Source organism: Artemia franciscana, chromosome 6 (assembly GCF_032884065.1).
Source record: "Artemia franciscana chromosome 6, ASM3288406v1, whole genome shotgun sequence".
Classification (NCBI taxonomy): Eukaryota; Metazoa; Arthropoda; class Branchiopoda; order Anostraca; family Artemiidae; genus Artemia; species Artemia franciscana.
Genome location: NC_088868.1, coordinates 10,713,673 through 10,734,011, shown reverse-complemented (window position 1 = coordinate 10,734,011; position 20,339 = coordinate 10,713,673). Strand labels below are relative to the sequence as shown.

Genomic DNA, 20,339 nt, shown 5'->3' with positions numbered 1-20,339 from the left:
AATATAGCCATACAAAAGCAAGTGCTTTATTTTTAATTTTTTTCAAGCATTTATTTTTACTATTTTTGCCTGTGAAATACAAAAAAGCTAGCTATGTTAAAAGCATCCCTCAGCCGAAAACTAGGCCACATCAGAATGTTTCTTCATCATGGTCGCAGCATTCCCTGAAACCTTGTGAAGAACAAAATTTAACCCACAGTTGCCTGAAATTTAAAAGCACATTAAAACAAACACAGCCAAGTGAAAAAAAGTTAAAGCTTATTCCAGAATGGTACCACAACTATTCTTTCAATTAGTCTTGATAGTAAAGTTTGTTGTGAAAACAAATTTATAGGAATTTAAAAAAAAACTGAGACCCCTCAAATGGGTGTTGCAAGAAGTACACCATTGGAATTTCTATTGTTCATAACCGGATGTACAAAATTCCCAGCCCTCACCTTGGACAACAGCCTTGCATGGGTAGCACTAAAGCAATGTTATATCCTCTTTTTCCGTTTTTTCATCCTACTAGCAAGGGACTGGAACATCACTGAGAGCTGTATAAGGGTGATTTTAAAGGAAATTTCCGTATCTTGTGCCTTTTTTAAGCAGTAATATGTATGCTACTATCAAAATAAAATCCAGTTTTTGACAATAACTACGTCTTCATATATAAGAAGATGTAACATATGCCTCTTTTGACAAGATAATGTAGAATACATATGTTTTGAATAGCTATTTCCCGGGAATATTATATTATACTCATATTTGTATGACTCTGCTGCCTGATTCCCAGGGGTTGGTTCTTCACCTAGATCATTAAGAAAAATCCAATATCTTTTTCCTCTGCGATATGTATGATATTGTTATTATTTAGATAAAAATCAATAAAGGTACTCTGAAAACATCAAAACAAAAAAAGATAAAAAAAGAAAAGAAAAATCACCTGTAATTGTGTTTCAGCTCATAATCCTAATATCCTGATATAGTACTTTCTTTAAGAGTTTTTGCCAATGAAGGAAACAAATTATCTCGAATCTTCCCATGCTACAAAAAGGTGTATCTTCCAAACAGAGACAACATTTCTATATAAACATTTACACTTTTCCTTCTATACCCCGCTTTACTGTCCCCTCGCCTGTTTATTGATTTAGGTCAATATTTTCCCCACATAACTATTAAAAAAAACGGCCTTGCAAAAGGAAGGGAGTTTCTACTCTCTCGAAATCTTAAGAACTATTACCGTTTTTTAAATATTCCTCTAAATTTCCTATTATTTGCATTTTTCTGCGCTTTCCTTCTTCCCTTGCTACAAAAAGGTAATTAGTAAGTAAGTAAGTAAGTAAACTAGACCCTAAAGGTGTAAACCGGCTCTGCTGATCTATGTTTCATGGTCCTTCAGCCAAGAAGTGCAATGGGGGGCTGGGGGCCAATCGTCATGTGCTTTCGCACACCCTTCCTGCTTTCCTTCCCCAGATTTTTCCAGGTACCCAATTAGAGCTGGGTCGACTCTGGCTGAGCTTACAGAGTCACGCCACTGACCCCCGTCCCAAACTAAATAACTGGTCACAACTGGGGTTGAATCCGTGTCTAATGCTATGCCCGTGCCACAAAAAGGTACATCTTCCAGAGAGAGACAAAGATTTATGTCTTATATTCATTTTAATCCTTAGCTTTGATTAGCTTAGCTTAGTTTTGTGACTTTTTTATTCGTCCCCTCATTTACTTTTAGAGATTCCTTAACTTTCTGTTAAATATGTAGTTTTTTCGGTATAATGGGCCTTGTTCTTAAATTTGTTTTTGAAGCCGACATATTGTCTTTGTTGTTCAAGCCAGTAAGTTGAATTGATTAATTGAGTCACTACACACTAGGTATTTGACCTTTTAGAAGTAGCGGATTTTGTTTAATATTATTTTTTGTTTTGTGAATTGATCAATAAAGGGATCTCATATCTCTCTATTTCTCTAGAAGCTGACATCCACTTTCCCAAAAATCTTAGGAAACCATTTAACTACTCCCCTTTTCTACCAGAGATATATAGTTTTAATAAAACTTACATTATTAGAAGACGTGTTGACGTTACGTAGAAAATCTTAATTCTTTTTAGGCTTGATTCTGATATCACATATTTCTTAGAAACTACTGCTGCTGTCGGTAGTACTGTCAGTTAAGACTGTAAGTTTCCTATACAGGAGTCTCGGACAAGGCGGCTCTACTAGTGTACTGAGTGTAAACATTTCTGTATAAAGTTATATATGGCTTTGAAAGAGGAATGGTTACAGGTCAAGAATCCACTGACAGCCTATTACAAATTCGCTGCTAACGCTAAATACCGAATTGAGCAAATTTATAAGAAGAATGAAGACGCTTTTTCGTATTCGTATTCGTTTAATGAAATAGCTATCGTAGCACTCAAAAATGAACGTTAAATTATGCTACTTTGCAATCACAAAATGGTCACTAGTTAGATACACTTACGAAATATGATGCAACTTTCAATTCACTTGTTAAGTGCACTTACGAAATATGGTACAAAGGAGTTTGCGAATCAGTTCGCACGGCGTTCTAGTTTGTTGTAATGCCTAGTATTTCTGCTGATTGATGTAGATGGTGGAAGTATGAAATACTTCCTTATGAAATGCTTAAATGTGTTTAAGTCTTTTACATGCACAGAAAGGAACCAAGAGGTTTTCGAAACTAGGAAATTTTCAAAATATGGAACCACGTGTGGAATTTGGATAGACGTGTCTTTAGTTATTTGTGAGATGATTATGAATTTTCCTCATTTATGAAAACATCGTTTTTTCAAACTTTTAAAATCATATTTAAAGTGCTGCGTGAAAATTGTGTTAAGTTTTGAACCGTTTTCTAGGAATTGAAATTTTAGAATTTTTTTTAGAGGCTGAAGACACGTTCCCAAATGAGAATGAAGACGTTTTGGGAAGTACATCACATCCTAATTTATCACCCAAACATGAACGTAAGTTTTTGTCATTTCTTTAAGTATATTTAAGGTAATTGAAAACCCTTCTACAAAATAAAAGAAAGGTAATAACATAAAAAGAAATAAAATACTGAACAAATACAGTTTAATCAGTCACGATTACATTAGTTAATAAATTTTGTAGCATAAATGATAAATCAGTAGGCTAGATTTTAATAAAAAATTAATAAACTGTATATTAGTGGAAGAAAAACAAGAGGAGAAAAATCCTAACTCTTAAACCATAAACACATTTTGCAAGGAATTTTTTTTGAACATCCCAAAATTTTATTTCGAATTGAGATCCTAAAATGACTAGGTCAATCCATACTGTTTGAATATAGCAAACACATGAAGGTGTTGTTATTTTCGTAGTTTCCTAAGTTTTGTTTTGTGCGTTCTTAAACTTAACTTGTTAAAACCCGGTATAATTTAAAAACTTATTGGTTTAATAGCTATTTCCTTGGTACTTTTCCAAGATTCTACGACAGTTCGTTCATGACAAGGCACAAAAATTATATTGCATGTGTAAATGTAATTTCTACGATATGTCTTAGCTGCACATCAGTTAATTGCAGGACAATTTAACTTTGGGGAGATAGAGGTAGATTCCCGTTCCTGTTTTGGAATTAGTTCATTTCTCTTCTTTAAAATAGTAGTTTCCTATCCAGTGGTGTGATTATATCTTCTGGGAAGAGTAGCACTATTCAGTTTTAAGTTTTAATTAAGTTTCATGAACAAAAATCAGCACGCAACAAGTTCCAAGAATAAAACTGGTTTCACGAGGAGGATATTTCTTGGTTTAATAACTATTTCCTTGGCACTTTTCCAAGATTCTACGACCGTTCATTCGTGACAAGTCACAAAAATTATAGTGTATGTGTAAATGTAATTTACTCTGTATTGCGAGTGTGTAATTTACAGCTGTAAAAATTGTAAAAAAAAGTGTATAGGATTAAAATAAATAAGGGGTATATTTCATATTTGTTTGAAAGATTTGTTAGCCAACTTTTTACTAACTCTTAGATCTTTATCTTTCCTAATACCACCTTAGTTTTTAATCGTGTTTCCGAAATGATAATGATAAGATAAGATACATTTTATTTTAAAAATGTATACAAAACACTTTGCAGCACCTGCTAAGAAAGCCCCAAAAACCAACATGCAAACACATAAACTACATACAAACATAATTTTCTTTGGCAAGGAATAATCTCTTAACTGTAGCCTTGAAGGATTTCAGGTGACTCGAATTTCTTGTTTCAATTGGAATAATATCCCATACAGAGGGGGCAAAATTTCCAATTACAAAAGAACCTTTAACCGTATTTCTAAATGGGTGTACCAGATTTGATGCCCCTCGTATATCATGGCTATGGAGATGACTCTTGATGAAGAAAAATTTTTCGAAAGAAGAAGAGTTTTAGAGTTAAAAATTCGATTTAATAACGAAAATACTAGAGCAATCTTTTTAGTAGTTCGTGAGCCTCTGCTAAGGTTAAAACGGGTTCCGAACCTCTGAAACTTAGGTTAAGTATTAACAGGGACATATTTATGTTCTCGAATACTCATTTCTTGTACTTGCACTGGTGTATAAAAAAAATTAAAAAAAATTTTGTATCTTGTCCTATGCAACACATCTTTTAAATTTTGCACAAATAAACTGACTGCTGATATGACTCTTACTGGAATGCCTAATACCATTTTGAGACGAAGTGCCGTGTGAATAATGACTTCACAAACCTTGCCTGTCTCAGTTTTCTCAGACCAGAATTCTAAGCAGCAGCTTGTTGTAATAGTTTCTGCATTACAAAACAGTTTTTATCACAGACATGCATAGAAAAAATTAAGAGAAAATCATTATTCTCATAATAGTCTTGTCCAGTGATAATGTCAACTTAGTTACTTGAGTTGATGGTGCTAAATGAAATATCAAGTATTGACGATACCTGCTGAAATTGTTCTGTGTCCGGCACGAGGCGTTGGAGTTGCGGCAACTATTTCACTTTGTAGTTGTCATTATCACTTGGTATTTAATATACCATTGGGTATATATTTATTATACCCTCTTTGACAAGAAATTGGAGTCTTAAATTCAGATGAGATAGAAAAATTTATAACTTTTGAATAAGTTCAAAAACAAAAGGCATATTCTAGACGCTAGCTTCTTTTGCACTGGATAAAAACTGAGAAACTTCAGTTTTCTATAGATACTGATAGTACAAGTAACATACTTTTCGTAGATCCTTTAATTGTTCTTCATAGTGATAAACTAGATTTATACTCCTATAGAAAGCCCGCGCAGATAAGAGGTACTTCCAGTTTAAATTCTATCCTAGTCCATAAGCTAAAACAGGCCTTTTAATTTCTCCTGTGGGTCGCGTTTTAAATATTCGCTCAGTGCCTTATATCTAGGATCAATTAATTTTTTCACGACTTTTTTTGGAAATATCTATTGTATCTCTTTTGTTAGTCATACCGCAAAGAAGTAATTATTCAACAACAAATATGAAATCGGTGATGTAGCTCACTGTCGATCTAGTCAGTGTTGTTACTGTTTCTTATAAAACAAATTTTGCGTAAAAGATTTTTAGGAAAAAATGCCTCTCAAAGCTTCAAAAGGATGCCATTATGAAGACAGGAGACCGATTGATTTCCTAAAATTCGAAAAAACTTAATTTTTGCATTTTTTCATTTGGAAAATTACAAAAAGTAAAAATGATTCAGCAACAAAGATAAACTTGGTGATGTCAAAGGCTAAACTGATATTTTCTCCAAAATCTAAGACCGCTTGTCAGGCAAGGATTCTAAATAAAAAACATACATAATTTACCCCCCATAAAAAATTAAAATAATAAGAAAAAATGTATGTACCAAATACTATGTCTGGTGTTCTTACAAGGGGTTTGAAAATTATGAATTTCTTTAACTCTAGTAAAAGTACTCTCCAGTTCAGTTTTTGGTTTACTGTTTAATGTGTTTAAGATTTTGTCATTTTGTTATCTCCTTTGTTGTTTGTGCAACAAGTGAAATCAAAAGTCCATGATCTATTCATCTGAAACTTTGCGTGAGTCGGCACTAGACTTTGGTCATCTTTAAGTAGTTTCTTCAGGAGATCAAATGAGATATTTTATGGAGGGTGGTCCCTTTTCTTCTCGTTGTTTTTTCTTCTTTTAGCGTGTATTTTCTTTATCTGTGATAGTTGATTCGAAAAGATTTTGAGTAATTTGCAAGTTGTAAAAAGGATCCTATTTTCGTTATCTGATAACAGGATATTTGAGACTAAAAAGTATGACATCATTTATGCTGTGTATTATTGTTGTATTTTTATCTGACAAAATTGAAGCTCTGCAGGCGATCTTTTGAAATCCAATAGCAGTAATCGAATGAAAATGTAAAATCTACCGCGACTGTCATCACTGAATTTGTAATAATTTTTACTTGCCCATGTCATAGCACCAGTCAAAGAGTATGGGTAACTTATAAGAGTAGGAAATAGTGCTAGTGTCGAGAAAAAACTGTGAACGCCATCTAGCGTTTATCGATACTTCACATTTTTCTTCAGTGTAATAGTACGAATAATTAATTTTATTAGTGTAGTTGGTAAAATTAGAGTAGGAATAATTATCGAATCTCAGTTCCTGACAGAAAACATGTTACAGAGCTTTAAAAAACGCCAAGTGCCACCACACAATAGATGGTGTAGAAAATATTTTTTTTAAGACACTAGTACCAGTTCCCTCTCTTATAAGTTACCCATACTCTGTTGCCTGCAATATGTGCAGCCTAGTATAAAATGAACCATGGCCCAGTGACCAAAACGTTTAAACTGTGCAGTCGAAAAAAATTTGTCTTTTAAAGCTGATTCAGCAACGGTAACTAATGTTTCAGTTAACCTTCGCAATAAAAATTTATTTCGAAAACAAATTTTTGTGTAAAAATGACAAACACGCCCCAAAGATTTGCCTTTGGGAATAATATACACTTACTACTTGTTTTAAAAGTAGGGACTAGACTCTAGATAAGCCTCTTTTTGATGAAATATTTTTTAGAACTTCATGTATTTACATATATTTCTGAAAATTAATAAACCCTAAAAGAATAGATGGACCCCATCGGACCCTTCTGTGCTGAGTCAGCTACCGAAAATTCTAAAGCAGTGAAAAGCGTTTTCAAGGAAGAGAACAAAATTTTATTTAACTGTAAATTAGATTAATAAGTCAAATTTCTACTACTACGACTACTAACAACTCACTGCAGCACCAAGCCGATTGAGCCCTACACAGCTGCGCACACTCCTCTTCCATTCCATTTATCTAGCTCAATTTTATAGTTTTTTCCCTAAGCTAGACATAGATTTTTTCTTAAGGTTTTTGTGTGTATTTTCAAAGATTTAAAAGGAGCTAAAATTAATTTCAAATCAAAAGATTGACAAAACATGACAAAAAAAGACCCAAAAAGGAAATATCACTTAATAAAAATAGGGATAGTTTCAGGAATTTCAACTTAATTTAATCTAATTAAATCTTTTAAATTAAATGAAAATTAAAATAAAATGTCAAAACAACATGAAAAACAGGAATAAATTGAACAATCACAGAGTAAAAACAATGGGCTAAGGAAAGGATGGTGGGGTTTCCCCCGCCTCCTCCCAAAATAATCTAGGACTAATGGGAAATTATTTAAGGGTTGCCATAGATGGCAAGCTAACTAAAATAGTCTATGTAAGAATGTTTTGTTTGTTGACCTACGGAATTTATTCAATTGATTCAGCTGTTTAATAAATTTTTAAAGGATTTAAATTTACGGCACGAGGGTAGTTTATTGGTCCCTCAGGTGTAGAGTCTAGTCCCTGCTTCTAAAACTAGTAGTTGATGTTTGTCCATCTAAGATAATTTTGTGCTTGTGACTTTCATAACCAACGCTTCTGATTTCAAAAGAAATGAAGTTGACTAGATCATTGTATTGCGTGACTGAACGGCCGTTGCACGGAAATTGGAACTACTGGTCTTAACTATGAAGTATACAGCCGTTACTTACCTTACGTTTCGTTGCATTGGACAAAAAAAACTTTACAACAAAATATGTTTCAACTGTATGATATTAATCGTTAATCAGTCTTGTGCCTTTCTATGTAGTAATTTTCAAGTGAAACACAAAATGCATAAAATCTAAATACTCAAATAGTAAATAACTGAAACAAACTTCAATTTGACAATTTAATTTGTGTCTTGTTATTTTTTATTAGAGAATGATCCATCCGAAGAACAGCATGGAATACCCAATATGTCTGGTTTAACAACCATATATGTAAAGCAAGAAACAGATTCAGATTGTGAACTTGTGCCACCCAGTTACATCCAAGTGACACCTGACATTCATACATTTGCTTATAACAGTACAGCAGGAAATGTGGAGCCTGGACAAATCCCAACTGTTCTAGTAAAACTATTGCCAAGAACAGATCACAAGAGACTTAATACCAAAATAAAACCTTCATACTTGAAAAAAACTTTTGAATGTGACGTATGTAAGAAAACATTTGCATTTAGTTCTAATTTAACTATACATCAAAGAACTCATACAGGAGAAAAACCCTTTGAGTGTGATATATGTGAGAAGCGATTCACCAAAAGTTGTAATTTGGCTGAACACCGAAGAACTCATACTGGAGAAAAGCCTTTCAAATGTGATCTGTGTAAGAAGACTTTTGGAACTAGCTCCACTTTAAGAACACATAGAAAAATTCATAATGGTGCAAAGCCATTCAAATGTGATGTTTGCAATAAAAGCTTTTCTGGCAATAGATATTTCATGATACACACTCAACGTCATACAAGACAAAGACTAGCCCCAATAAAAATTGCACCAAAGAAGTGATAGAGCCTCAGAATCAGTGCTGGAACTGTATTTAGACTCGATAAGAATTGACACGGTTCAACTGTCGTTTCCTTTTTTACTTAGTGTTTTAAACTTTAACTCACTTGCAAATATTTTTTCTCTTATTGAATTATTTGTTCTTGATGAATTTAGTGCATCTTTTCATGCATTTTTCAAAGCTTGCATTTCAATATTGACTTTAAGTGGGATTTGAGGATTTTCTTTTTAGTCAGTATGAGATCTAGAAATAAAGTAATCTCGTAAAGAGTAGGGCTTTCAGTTGTATTTAATCTTTGGAATCTTCTATGGTAAAGTAGAATTTTTTTTTGTCCTGGATCAGAAGTGGTTCTACATCCAGAATGTGTGGGGTAGTGATTCAAAATTCAAAACGTCTTTTTTTGTGTAGTTTTCCATATATGTGTTAGCTATCTGCTATTTGAGCTTTCACAAATCTACTGTCTAAAAGAAGATATTTTTAGCAATATTAGTAAATCCTTTAGTAAATCATCAGTAAATCTGGCGTGGGTGAAACAAATACTTGAGCTGGTGAGTTTTCACCAATTAATATCGTTATATATCCAATATTCTGTCTACTTTATTAGTTCTAACCAAAACTGTTAATTTATTCTGAAATAAAAAAAATTGAAATAGGGAATTTGAAAAACATGAAACTTTGGCAATAAAAAACGAACAGAAATTAATTTTAAAGAAATCTTTCCGAAAAAGAAATGTTCTAAAGAAAAGTAAAGGCCATATTAAACTTAAGATGAGAAGAAATAGAAACGTACAATAGAGGCATAAATGAAACCCAAAACGAACAGAAATTAAATAAACAATCAAAGCAAATAAACAAACAATAGTTTCTACTATAAATGAGCAAATAAATCTTAAAACAAGTGAAATCTACATTGAATGTGCAAATACAGCTTAGAACGAACAAAAATTTCTACAAAGAAGAGTTTGGGTTTTGCCTCCTTCGGTTGCTGTAAAAGTCTAAAGCTTACTGCGTCGCTGGCGCTTTACTGAAAACGAATTATATTATAAATATTTTCTTTTGTACTTATTACAAAATTGAAAATAAACATAAAATTACATTACAAATAAAATTACAGTAAAAGTAAATTTTGAACTGATGAGCTTTCAGCAGTTAATATCATTGTATACAAATATTTCGTTTAATTTTATTAGTTCTTTCCAAGATAGTTCAAGACAAATATAGCTTCACTATAAACAAGAGTTCGGATACTGCCCCCTTCTCTAACTGTAAAAGTCTAATGTCTACTACGGCATTGGTGCTTCACTGAAAACGTATCATACGCCAATTACGCAGTAGGTTTTAGACTTTAAAGTAAAAGAAGGAAGCAAAACCCAAACTCTTCTTTGTCGAATTTTTTTTCGATCCAAGCTGGATTGGCATATTCAATTTAAATTTCATTCGTTTTAGAATATTTCAGAATAATTCAGTAAGTAATTTATTATTTACTTCAAGTTTCACTTCAGTAAATAATGTGTTATTTACTTCAGGCTATTAATCTGTTCAAGGTTATTTATTAACCTCGAATACCACCAGGTTCTGTTCAAGGTTATATAATGTTCAAGGTTAATTCTGAACCTTGAACTAATGTTCAAGTTCATTACTTTTGAACTTTAACATTACTCTTTTGCTTTTCTTCTATTTACCTTAAAGGGGATAGGAGATCATGACTGGGACAAAAAACTTTACTTCTAGTACAAATTGGCATAGTTTCAAATATTATTCAACAAACTAAACTCATGTAATTCATCTGCATACATTGCTTTGACAGGTTTTGTCATCTAAATTTTCGCGCAAAAATTATCCTCTTAAATAGCTTGAATCCTTATTTCTGCTGCCAGAGTTCGTGATCAAATCCCCATCTGAAGTCCCTAGTATTCCGGCGTCAGCTTTTTCTATCCAGAAAATTAAAACAGACAATCGGCATATAATTTTAATTTTGCTTCGATATGCTTCAGTGTAAGTTTCATTCCTCAAAAGCTTACCTCCTAATCAAAAATGTGAATCATGAAGCAAATTTTTTCATTATGTTATTGGCACTGAAACACATAAAAGTTGTAGCTAGTTTTCTCCTCGATAAATTAAGAGAATTAAGAATTCGTTTCCCCTGGATTAGATTTATTTATATTGAGTTCCAGGTAAATTAGACCTATTGAGTTTAGTAAGATATCCTGGATTTGAGTGATTGTATAAAAATTCCGTTCATATTAATGGTTAAGATCGGCATAGGGGTTAACACCCTTGGAGGGGGGGTAGCTTGAATCCTTGTTTTTGCTTTTCTTAAAATATGAATCAATAACAACTTTTAGTTTAAAAAAAAACGGTGATATTGTTTTGGTCTTATTAGATGTCATATTACTGGTTTTTTCGACAAACTAAAGTCAAAACGGCGATTTTCACAATAGCCTACAATGGAGAGTAATATTATAACAAGGAAATTAGGATTTCAAACTGAATTTTTATTTTGAAATGAAACTAAAGACTAAAGCTAGACGAAATGTTTTTTTTCTTTGTCATATTCAGCATATAGATAGAGAACTTCTTCTAAGCTTTTATTTTCTGTAATTTCAGAAAAAGCTTGCCTTCTGAATGGTTTAAGCATAGCAATAGTCAATCTTTATTATCTGTTGTTATCACGTCATATATATGAAAATTTCAGTTTTTTTTTATTTCTATCTTTATTTTATTTGAAAACCTTGTTTTTGAATCAAACAATTAAAAATTCTTAAAAAAAAGTTTTCAAAGGAAAAAGCTACATTAAAGCAAAGACAAGTGGAAATGAGGTTAAAAAAAAAACTTAAAATCAAACAGTTTGTGGCAGTGGCGCATGTGGGTCGGGGCGCGCATCCCCTCCTCCCTATCCCTAACGTAGTGGCGGGTTTGGGGTTGGTACCGCTTGCTCTGGTTAGGGTTGGAACAATGTAGCACTTTAAGGTTGGTTTTGCTATTTGTTTTAATAGTTAATAAATGTTTTAAGAGTTATCAGTTAATTTTTGATTGTTAAGACAATCGAAAACTTATTTTATTTTTACTGTTTCTTTTTCCAAACAAGTTTGAAACAAAGTCTCAGTTGCATTGTGTGGTGTCTTCTAAATTTTACTGATGACGCATACTTCCAAAAAGTGTTTAATTAAGTATATTTAGTTATATTTTATCAAGGAATCTATCCGTATTGCCCCAAAAGCCAACAGGGGGGGGGGGAATCTTCATTTCGTAATAACAAGGGAGGGGAAACTTAAAATCCTAACTTTTTTAGACTGTCGAAATGGTAGTTCTGGATTGTGCTGTCACGAAGGGGTTGAAAAACTAAATATTTGAACTTCTTTTTACTGTCAAAGATTTGTTTTCGAGTCTTGCTATGGCACAGAGGTGAAGAAATTGGCTGTCATAAAATATGGATTTGCTTTTTTTGCGAAGCGGGATGGTTTTACAATATTGTTGTTTTTGGGGATTTTTATAATAGAAAGTAAATGCGTGAAGTGCAAAGATATTATTAATTTACCTTTTGGATATCGATCAGCAAATGGTGGCCTCTGTACTGCCTATTTTCAACTAATTAAAGCTCTGCGTTATATGATATATTACCTCCTCTGTTCATCCCAAAACATAAAATAAAGGCTAAATTCTTTAGAAATACCTGAACTTTAATAAAGGTCCGTACAAGTATATACTTAAAACTAAGTATACGAGTCGAATTACTCCTTCAAAGGTCGGAGTAATCATTTAAGAAAAATAGATTTTTATTAAATGGTTCATAAAAGAAGGCAAATAATATGGGTTTAATTTTTTTTTTTTTTTTTTTAATCTAGTCGGCATAGATACGTCTCTGAATTCTCAGTTTGAATAAGTGGAATGGCATTGATTTTTCTTCAAACATTTACCAATGAAATATTGAAAGAAATTCACACCATTTGAGATAACCACGGAAACGAAATGCAACTACAATATTACTTTAGAGTTTCTCATCTTCTCAATACCAGCCAGTCACAAAATATAGTTATATTTCTGTATAGGGGCGAATTACATATGGTTATGTAAATTTGTCCATAATAGACTGCTTTATCTACCACTGAGGTCCGGCACCGTACGTACAGAACAATTCTCTTCCTTAATGCTAAATCTGAGCCCAATTTCGAATAGAATAGGAAACAAGGTCTAAGTTGCATGGACAATGTGAGGTGTTGCGGCAACCTTTGTTCGGCTTCGCCGAGTAGTGTTGCGAGAGCATCACTTTGGTTTTGTTTCCTTGCTTTGATTAAACGCTGAAGTTGTTAATCTGTAAGGATCTTAAAATAAATACTAGGTACACGAACTCGCAAAAGTTGCAAGGCCCTCATTGCAACTAGCAAAAGTTGCAAACCGCTCATTGCTAAAGATTATTGTAACCTAACAGTCGATTATTACTTACAAGTCCCCTGCATGTCTTACCGCTAGAACCAGATGGGTCTTACCATCAAATACACCTGAAACAAATAATAGGAACACCGACTAGTAGAAGTTACAAACCCCTTTCTGCGGAAGATGATTATGAGCTGACAGCTGACTATTGCTTAAAACTCCCCTATATGTCTCACAATTGGTATCGGCCCATTTTTGGTTTCAGTGTGTACCTCACTACTGAAGTTGTCAACCCCTTTAAAACTTTCAAACTGGTATGTCTCGTGAAGGAATTTTTCCACCGAAAAATGGATAATAGATACTTAGATCAGCTCATCAAGAGCGATAGACTGCCTTAAGAAAAAAAATTTAACTGTCTTCTTTCAAAAGTTGACTTTTTTGCTGTAGGTCAAGTTTCTAACGTCATCACTTAGAAATGAGCAAAGGATAAACTCTAATTTCTTTAGCAATCGGAGAAATTTTGAAGTTTAAGAGGCATGTTTGATATTATTTCTGTATTAGCCTAATTTTGGTTTCAGTGTGTACCCTACTTTCGAAGTTGCCAACCCCTTTAAACTTTCAAACTGGTATATTTCATGAAGGAATTTTTCTACCAAAAAATGAGTGCCAGATAATTTGATCAGCTCATCAAGAGCTATCGACTGCCATCGAAAAAGAAAAATCTGTCTATCTTAGTTCAAAAGTTGACTTGTTTGCCGTAAGCCAAGTTTCTAACGTCATCACTTAGAAAGGAACAAAGGATAAACTCTAATTTCTTTAGTAATGAGAGAACTTTTAAAGTTTCAGAGCTACATCTGATACCATTTCTCTACCGCTATCCCAAGTGCGAAAAACCGAAGGATAGACTCAGCTGAAACCGGAAAAGAAATTGGTAGAAACAATAGATGGCAGCACTTTCGGTCCCCACTTTTTTGTTTCTGTAATTTTTTTTCTATTTATGACTCAAACAAAATATATTGGCTGTGGGGCCGGGTAACTGCCGCATACATTTAACACTTATAGATTTTAGTCCATTTTCAATTTGAAACTGGTGCCTGCCTGCTAGAACGGAGTCTTCAACTCGAAAGTAGAAACATGGTTTGATGAAAACGAAAACTTCACTGCATAACTTCAGATAGATCTCTCTCACATAGGCTATACATCTCCAAGTCACTTCACACTATAGGCTCTGGCTCAAGGACAAACAAAAACCATTCTTTTGGGCCTAGGCAAGAGCTTTGCTACAAAGTCATATTCATCAATAGGTTCACACTTTCCGTAAAAACTGCAGAGGTTAGACCCTTAACACTTTCTAGGAATAAGCTGAAATCGGGGTGCTTGAAAAAAAAACACGACAAAACCAAAGTGTTACTCTCGCAACACAATAATAACGAAGAGCTAATAAATAGATATGGTGGGAGTACAAAGAGAAACGTAGACTTTTTCTTATAAAATGGGAATTCTGTAATTTAACCAAAATATATCGAACTTCAAAAGTGGAAACATATGCTACATTGTTATGAAAAGTGAAATTTTGATTATTAAATTTTTTAGATTTTGCCAAAGTTGATACTGTATTAAAACACATTTTTGAAAAGAAATAGGGATGAGTTAATGTTTTATTGCCTATAATTCAAACCCACGTTTTAAATGTCTTCTATGTGTTGTAATCTAGTTAAATCTTTAAACTTTTTTATCTAAAGATTTAAAATTTTTACATAACAATTTTGTTCATCCTAGTTGAAAGGTCCTTAAACTATGTCTCTGGGGATGTCAACCCCCCACAGCCCCCGGGCAAGGGAAGTAAGTTATTGAATTCGCCCATTGTTTGTAATTGGGAAAGAGTCAAAAAAGAGACCAAGGACATCTCAGGTGAAGCTTTTAGAGAATATTAAGGGAAGTGTTAAACTAAACCAAAACTGTTAAGTACACCCGGGTTGTCAACAGGGTGTAATTCAAGAACGACTAAGGGTATTAAGTTGGAATTTTCTGGAACTGATGATGGGGATGGTAAGTTGACCAAAAAGGCAATATTTGCACACCACTGCTTCTATAGCAACTGTTGCTAAGGTTAAGGACATTGAAGCGAAGATTTGAGGAAATGTTGAATGGAAAGTTGAACTAAATCAAAACATACTAGATGTGTACAGATTTTCACAAGCGTTTATAACTAATATTTTAGAAACGGCTAACCATATCTAGCTGAAACTTCCACGGAATGATTAGGGGAAGGCTAAACTGACCAAAAGGCAATATGTACATAATGCTACTGCTATTATTGTTACTACTACTACCACTACTATAATGATAGTATTGCTACTAAGGGTATGAAGATGAATACTTAAGAGAAAATAGAGGAGAAAGTAAACTAAATTAGAACTAACTTTCGAGGGTTGTCAAAAGGGTATTTTTCAAAAATGGCTTAGGAAATTACGTTGGAACTTTCTAGGGATGTTTTGGGGAAAGATCAATTGACCAAAAGATACTATATGTTCGCTACTACAAATACTACTACCATCACTACTACTACTACACCTACTGCTATTCAAATAACTATTTTTATTGTAACTAAGAGTGTTCAGATGGAAAATTTTCGAACGTGTGGGACAAATCGATCAAAACTAAAACACACTATTGTCTTACAGGTTATAGAAAGAGCATATTGGGAATATAGTAACGAATTATAGCATTGAGTTGAAACTTCCAGGGCTTTATGAGGAAGATGTTCAACTGTCCAAAAGACAACATACTACTACCAGCAATAATACACCTACTGCTCTCAGTAGCCTATTACTAGAACTGGTAGTAATACTCCTACTACTACTTCTGTCACTGCATCTACAACTAAGGCTAAGGGTAGGACGATGTAAATTTCAAGGAATATTGAGGGAAACGTTGAACTAGATCAAAAGACACTGTGTGCATGCAAGTTGTCAAAAGACTGTATCAGCAATATCTTTAGAACAGGTTGGAGTATGAGGTTGAAACTTACCGTGCTTCTTGTAAGGAATGTTGAACTAATCAAAAGACACAGATTTGCCTGCTACTATTTTTACTACTACTCAGAGAAAGCAGAAAAATAATCAGTTTGTCAAGTAACGGACTAAACGATGATATTTCGTTAAATGGCAGAAAAAAAAAAAATGAAAATTCGTTCTATGGTTTTTTTTCAATGACAAATTAAAATAATAGTAGCGTTTAATTATTTTTTCCCTGATTCCTTAGCGTGTGACTTCAATCCTATGATTATGATGAGTGTATGACAGTGAAAATACCCTATAATTATGTCAAGTCATTTTATCTTCAACCGATTGGTCACCGTTTTATATGTAATAAATTTATGTGTAATCAACCAGACGTGTCGTATTTTTTATCGTCGGACTAAGTGTTATTGTTTTTAAATCTTCACGGGAAAATGTCATTTTTTTTCACCCATTGAACCAATTTTCATTCTTGAGGTTTTAGCATGAGACTAGCCCCTTCCCTTTGCGGGTGATAGGCTAGCTTATAAGATTTTCCCATAGATCTTCCACTCAGGCTAAAGCACCAATGGCAAAATCCAAAATTAAGATGCCAATGGCATAATCTAAAAATTTGGCATATTTTGGCGCACTACATAATTCTCTTTGATATTATTGGGAGTATGTATGAGAAGGCGAGAAGCAGGGTGCAGACTAGTGAAGGGCCTACTGAACAGTTTTCTACCTCTACAGGTGTTCTCCAAGAATGCCTCCTCTCACCCACTCTTTTCTGCCAATTCCTAAACAGTGTGCTGGCACTTGTCTATAATAACACGTGAAGTCTTCAACCTACTTGCATGTGATGATGATATTAATCGTCCGAATGGAAAAATAGAGGAGATCCAAGCCAGAGCAAACACTATCGACGACGCAGCTAATTCCTGTGGAATGAAGATAAACATCAGCAAGACCAAGGTGATTAAAGTATCAAGACACGTCAAGACTGGTCATACCCACCACATCAAAGTCATTATTCGGGGCATGGAAATCGAATGGGTTGACCAATTTGTTTACCTTGGAAGTGTACTGACATCTACAAATGACTCCTAAAAAGACATCAAACGACGCTAGGCTCTCCTCTGCACGCTTCAAGTCACTACGCTCTATTTGGAAAAAATTATACCTGCTCTTAAAACTAAAGATGCGAGTTTCCTGTGCCTTAGTGATCCCAATTGCAACATACGGAGCAGAGACATGGATTCTAAGAGCCAATAACAAGCACCGACTGCTGGAATTTGAAACTAATTCGCCCCGGAAACTCAACGGCATCACTTACCTTGACCGAGTATCAAACGAACGGCTACTGTTTTCCTTAAATTACTATCAAGCAGACCATCCAACTACAGCAGCTTCGATGGTTAGGACACATTCAGCGCATGTCCCCAGCCCAACTGCAAAAAAATAGCCTTTGAAGGAAGAATAAATGCCTCTCGCCCAAAGGGACGACTAGTGCTGAGGACGGCTACAAACAGGGAGGCACACCAAAAATATGTAATAATGCCATTAGAGTGAGAAACCCCAAATCAGCCAACCCTGTGAGATGGGAGTAAAGTAACTAAGGTGATTCGTGTTTGTTGTGCGCTTGAATTACTATTTGACCATATTTCTGCTAGTCTTAGGCTTAAATTGACTCTTTTATTTTCATTACTGAATTCTTTTTATGAAAAAATCATTTTTCTTAAACAGAGCACTTAAAAATTTAATTTATTTATAAGAGGATCCTTGCATTTTTTACTGAAGAATTCTTTGCATCATAGTTTAAGCCATTGATCCAGATAGTATGTGAAAACGGATTTTTCGCCGTAGCACCCTTGTCTTCGGAAAGGGCGAAAAATCATTTTTTTTTTCAATTAGTGGGAGCTTTTCTTCTTGTAAAATCTTGTGAGAATGTATTTTGCTTTTTCCATCATATTTTCTTTATCGGCTATTTCGTTTGGTTTGTTAATATATATATATCTATATATATAAAAATAAGTTGTATGTCTGTTACACTATGTATGTCTGTTATGTCTGTTACGCCAGATTATATCTTCTATATATATATATAAAAATAAGTTGTATGTATTTTTGTGTTGAGGGTTTGCATATGACGTCTGAAAAATAAAGAAGAAAAAGAAAACTGAAAATAGAAAAAAAAGTAAAAGACTAGAAAAAAACTAAAAAAGAAAGAAAAAAACTAAAAAATAAAAAAAAAATAAAAAAGGAAAAACCTAAAAAGAAAAAACCTAAAAAAAAGAAGAAAAAACTAAAAAAGAAAAAAATAAAAAGGAAGAGAAAACATATCTATCTTCTATCTATATAAAAATAAGTTGTATGTCTGTTACACTATCTTCTATATATAAGTTGTATGTCTGTTACACAATCTTCTATATATATAAAAATAAGTTGTATGTATTTTTGTGTTGAGGGTTTGCATATGACGTCTGAAAAATAAAGAAGAAAAAGAAAACTGAAAAAAGTAAAAAAACTAAAAAAAAGAAAAAACTAAAAAAAAGAAAAAAATAAAAAAAAAATAAAAAAGGTTAAAAACTAAAAAAAAAGCAAAAACTAAAAAAGAAAAAATTAAAAAAGAAGAGAAAACATATCTATATATATATATATAAAACTGGGAATTGCACAGATATTTCAATATATTTTGACAATAGATTAAAGTAATTCGAAAACCTTAAAACAGATACCCAAAATTTTGAGGTTTTTTATAAATTGTTGAGCTTTAACATGCTTGGCACGTAAAGATTTTTCCAAGTGTCAATGTTAGAATGAACAAAAAAAAGAAAAAAAAATTAAAGCATGTTTGTTTTTTTGTATGTTTGAGGGTTTGCATATGACATCTGAAATATAAAGAAGAAAACTAAAAAAGGAAAAAAACTAAGAAAAGAAAAAACTAAAAAAGAAACTATATCTATATATATAAAAATAAGTTGTATCATGAAAAGAGAAATCACCAATGCTACAGCACAAACACAAAAAAAAAAAAAAAAAAAAAAAAAAAAAAAAAAAAAAAAAAAAAAAAAAAAAAAAAAAAAAAAAAAAAAAAAAAAAAAAAAAAAAAAAAAAAGGAGACAGAAGGAGAAAAGGAAGACTGTTTTCCTAAATTAGTGATTAATATAGACCAGCACTTGAATGAGGCCTTAACCCTACTCATCCATACAATCACATAGGTCAAACAGCATAGCCACACACAATCAACCATAAAGAATAATCCATGGACAGGCAGTCATGTCGTCAATAAGTATAAGTCGTCATTTACCAAACCATAGAAAAAATAATATAGACAAATAATTCAGAGGCAACACCCAACATAAGGGCTCATCAGGAGAATACACTGGCCTATATAGGGTTTCGCCACTCTAAATTCCCTACCCAGCACAGTGTTGTGGCTACCACAGAATATCCATGGCATCCCCGCGTCAGGTATCACCCCCAAAATACATGTCTATGAAAAAAAAACAGCAAATGTAAAACAACCAAGTAAAACCAAAACAAGCTTATCCTGTTAATATATCCCTCCCTTTAGCAACAATAGGTAAACTAAATATTAAAAATTTTACCAAATCACAAATATTAACACATTGCAAAAAACCTGAATGAACTAAACAATTATATAATTCATCTTTACCATGTGGCTAATTTTTTAAAAATTCCGCTCAAATAGAAACACAATTCAAAATAAATGGCGCTGTGACAACATTTCTCGAACCTCCGAAATTAGTCAAAAAATTTCTTTAAGTATTTCTAGATAATTCTTTTGATATTTATTTAAAAGTTCGTTATAATGAAAACTAAATTTTTTAAATTGCCAAGTTAATTTATTTGCAGAAAAACCTCTTGATATCAATTTTTGGCTTAAGATTTTACATCTATTTTTAAAATCAATATAATTACTACAAATCCTTGCATAACGAAGTAACTGTGAGAAAAACGCTGAATATGTGATATTTGAGTGTATATTACTTTCAGGGAATGGGAAACTAATCACTTCAAAATCAAAATCATCCGTTTTATTATACATTTTAAAACTTAATTTATTATTATCACAAATATTAATATTTAAATCTAAGAAAT

General features: G+C 32.9%; 1 protein-coding gene and 1 long non-coding RNA gene across 4 annotated transcripts in view; one reads left to right on the top strand and one right to left on the bottom strand.

Moving 5' to 3' along the window:
- Nucleotides 1-19,173, top strand: part of LOC136028028 (zinc finger protein 583-like) — a 41,490-nt gene extending 22,317 nt beyond the window's left edge. For all 3 annotated transcript variants that reach the window (XM_065705602.1, XM_065705603.1, XM_065705604.1), the window contains exons 3-4: nucleotides 2,880-2,960; nucleotides 8,212-19,173. In XM_065705602.1, coding sequence (XP_065561674.1) covers nucleotides 2,880-2,960; nucleotides 8,212-8,843 — 713 coding nt within the window. In that variant the 3' untranslated portion in view covers nucleotides 8,844-19,173. The remainder of the gene's footprint in view (nucleotides 1-2,879; nucleotides 2,961-8,211) is intronic.
- On the bottom strand, nucleotides 11-20,339 carry LOC136028029 (uncharacterized). The gene is made up of 3 exons (XR_010617716.1): nucleotides 19,894-20,339; nucleotides 17,551-17,665; nucleotides 11-203 (listed from the first exon to the last, which is right to left on the bottom strand). It is a non-coding gene; the product is annotated as an uncharacterized LOC136028029 (long non-coding RNA).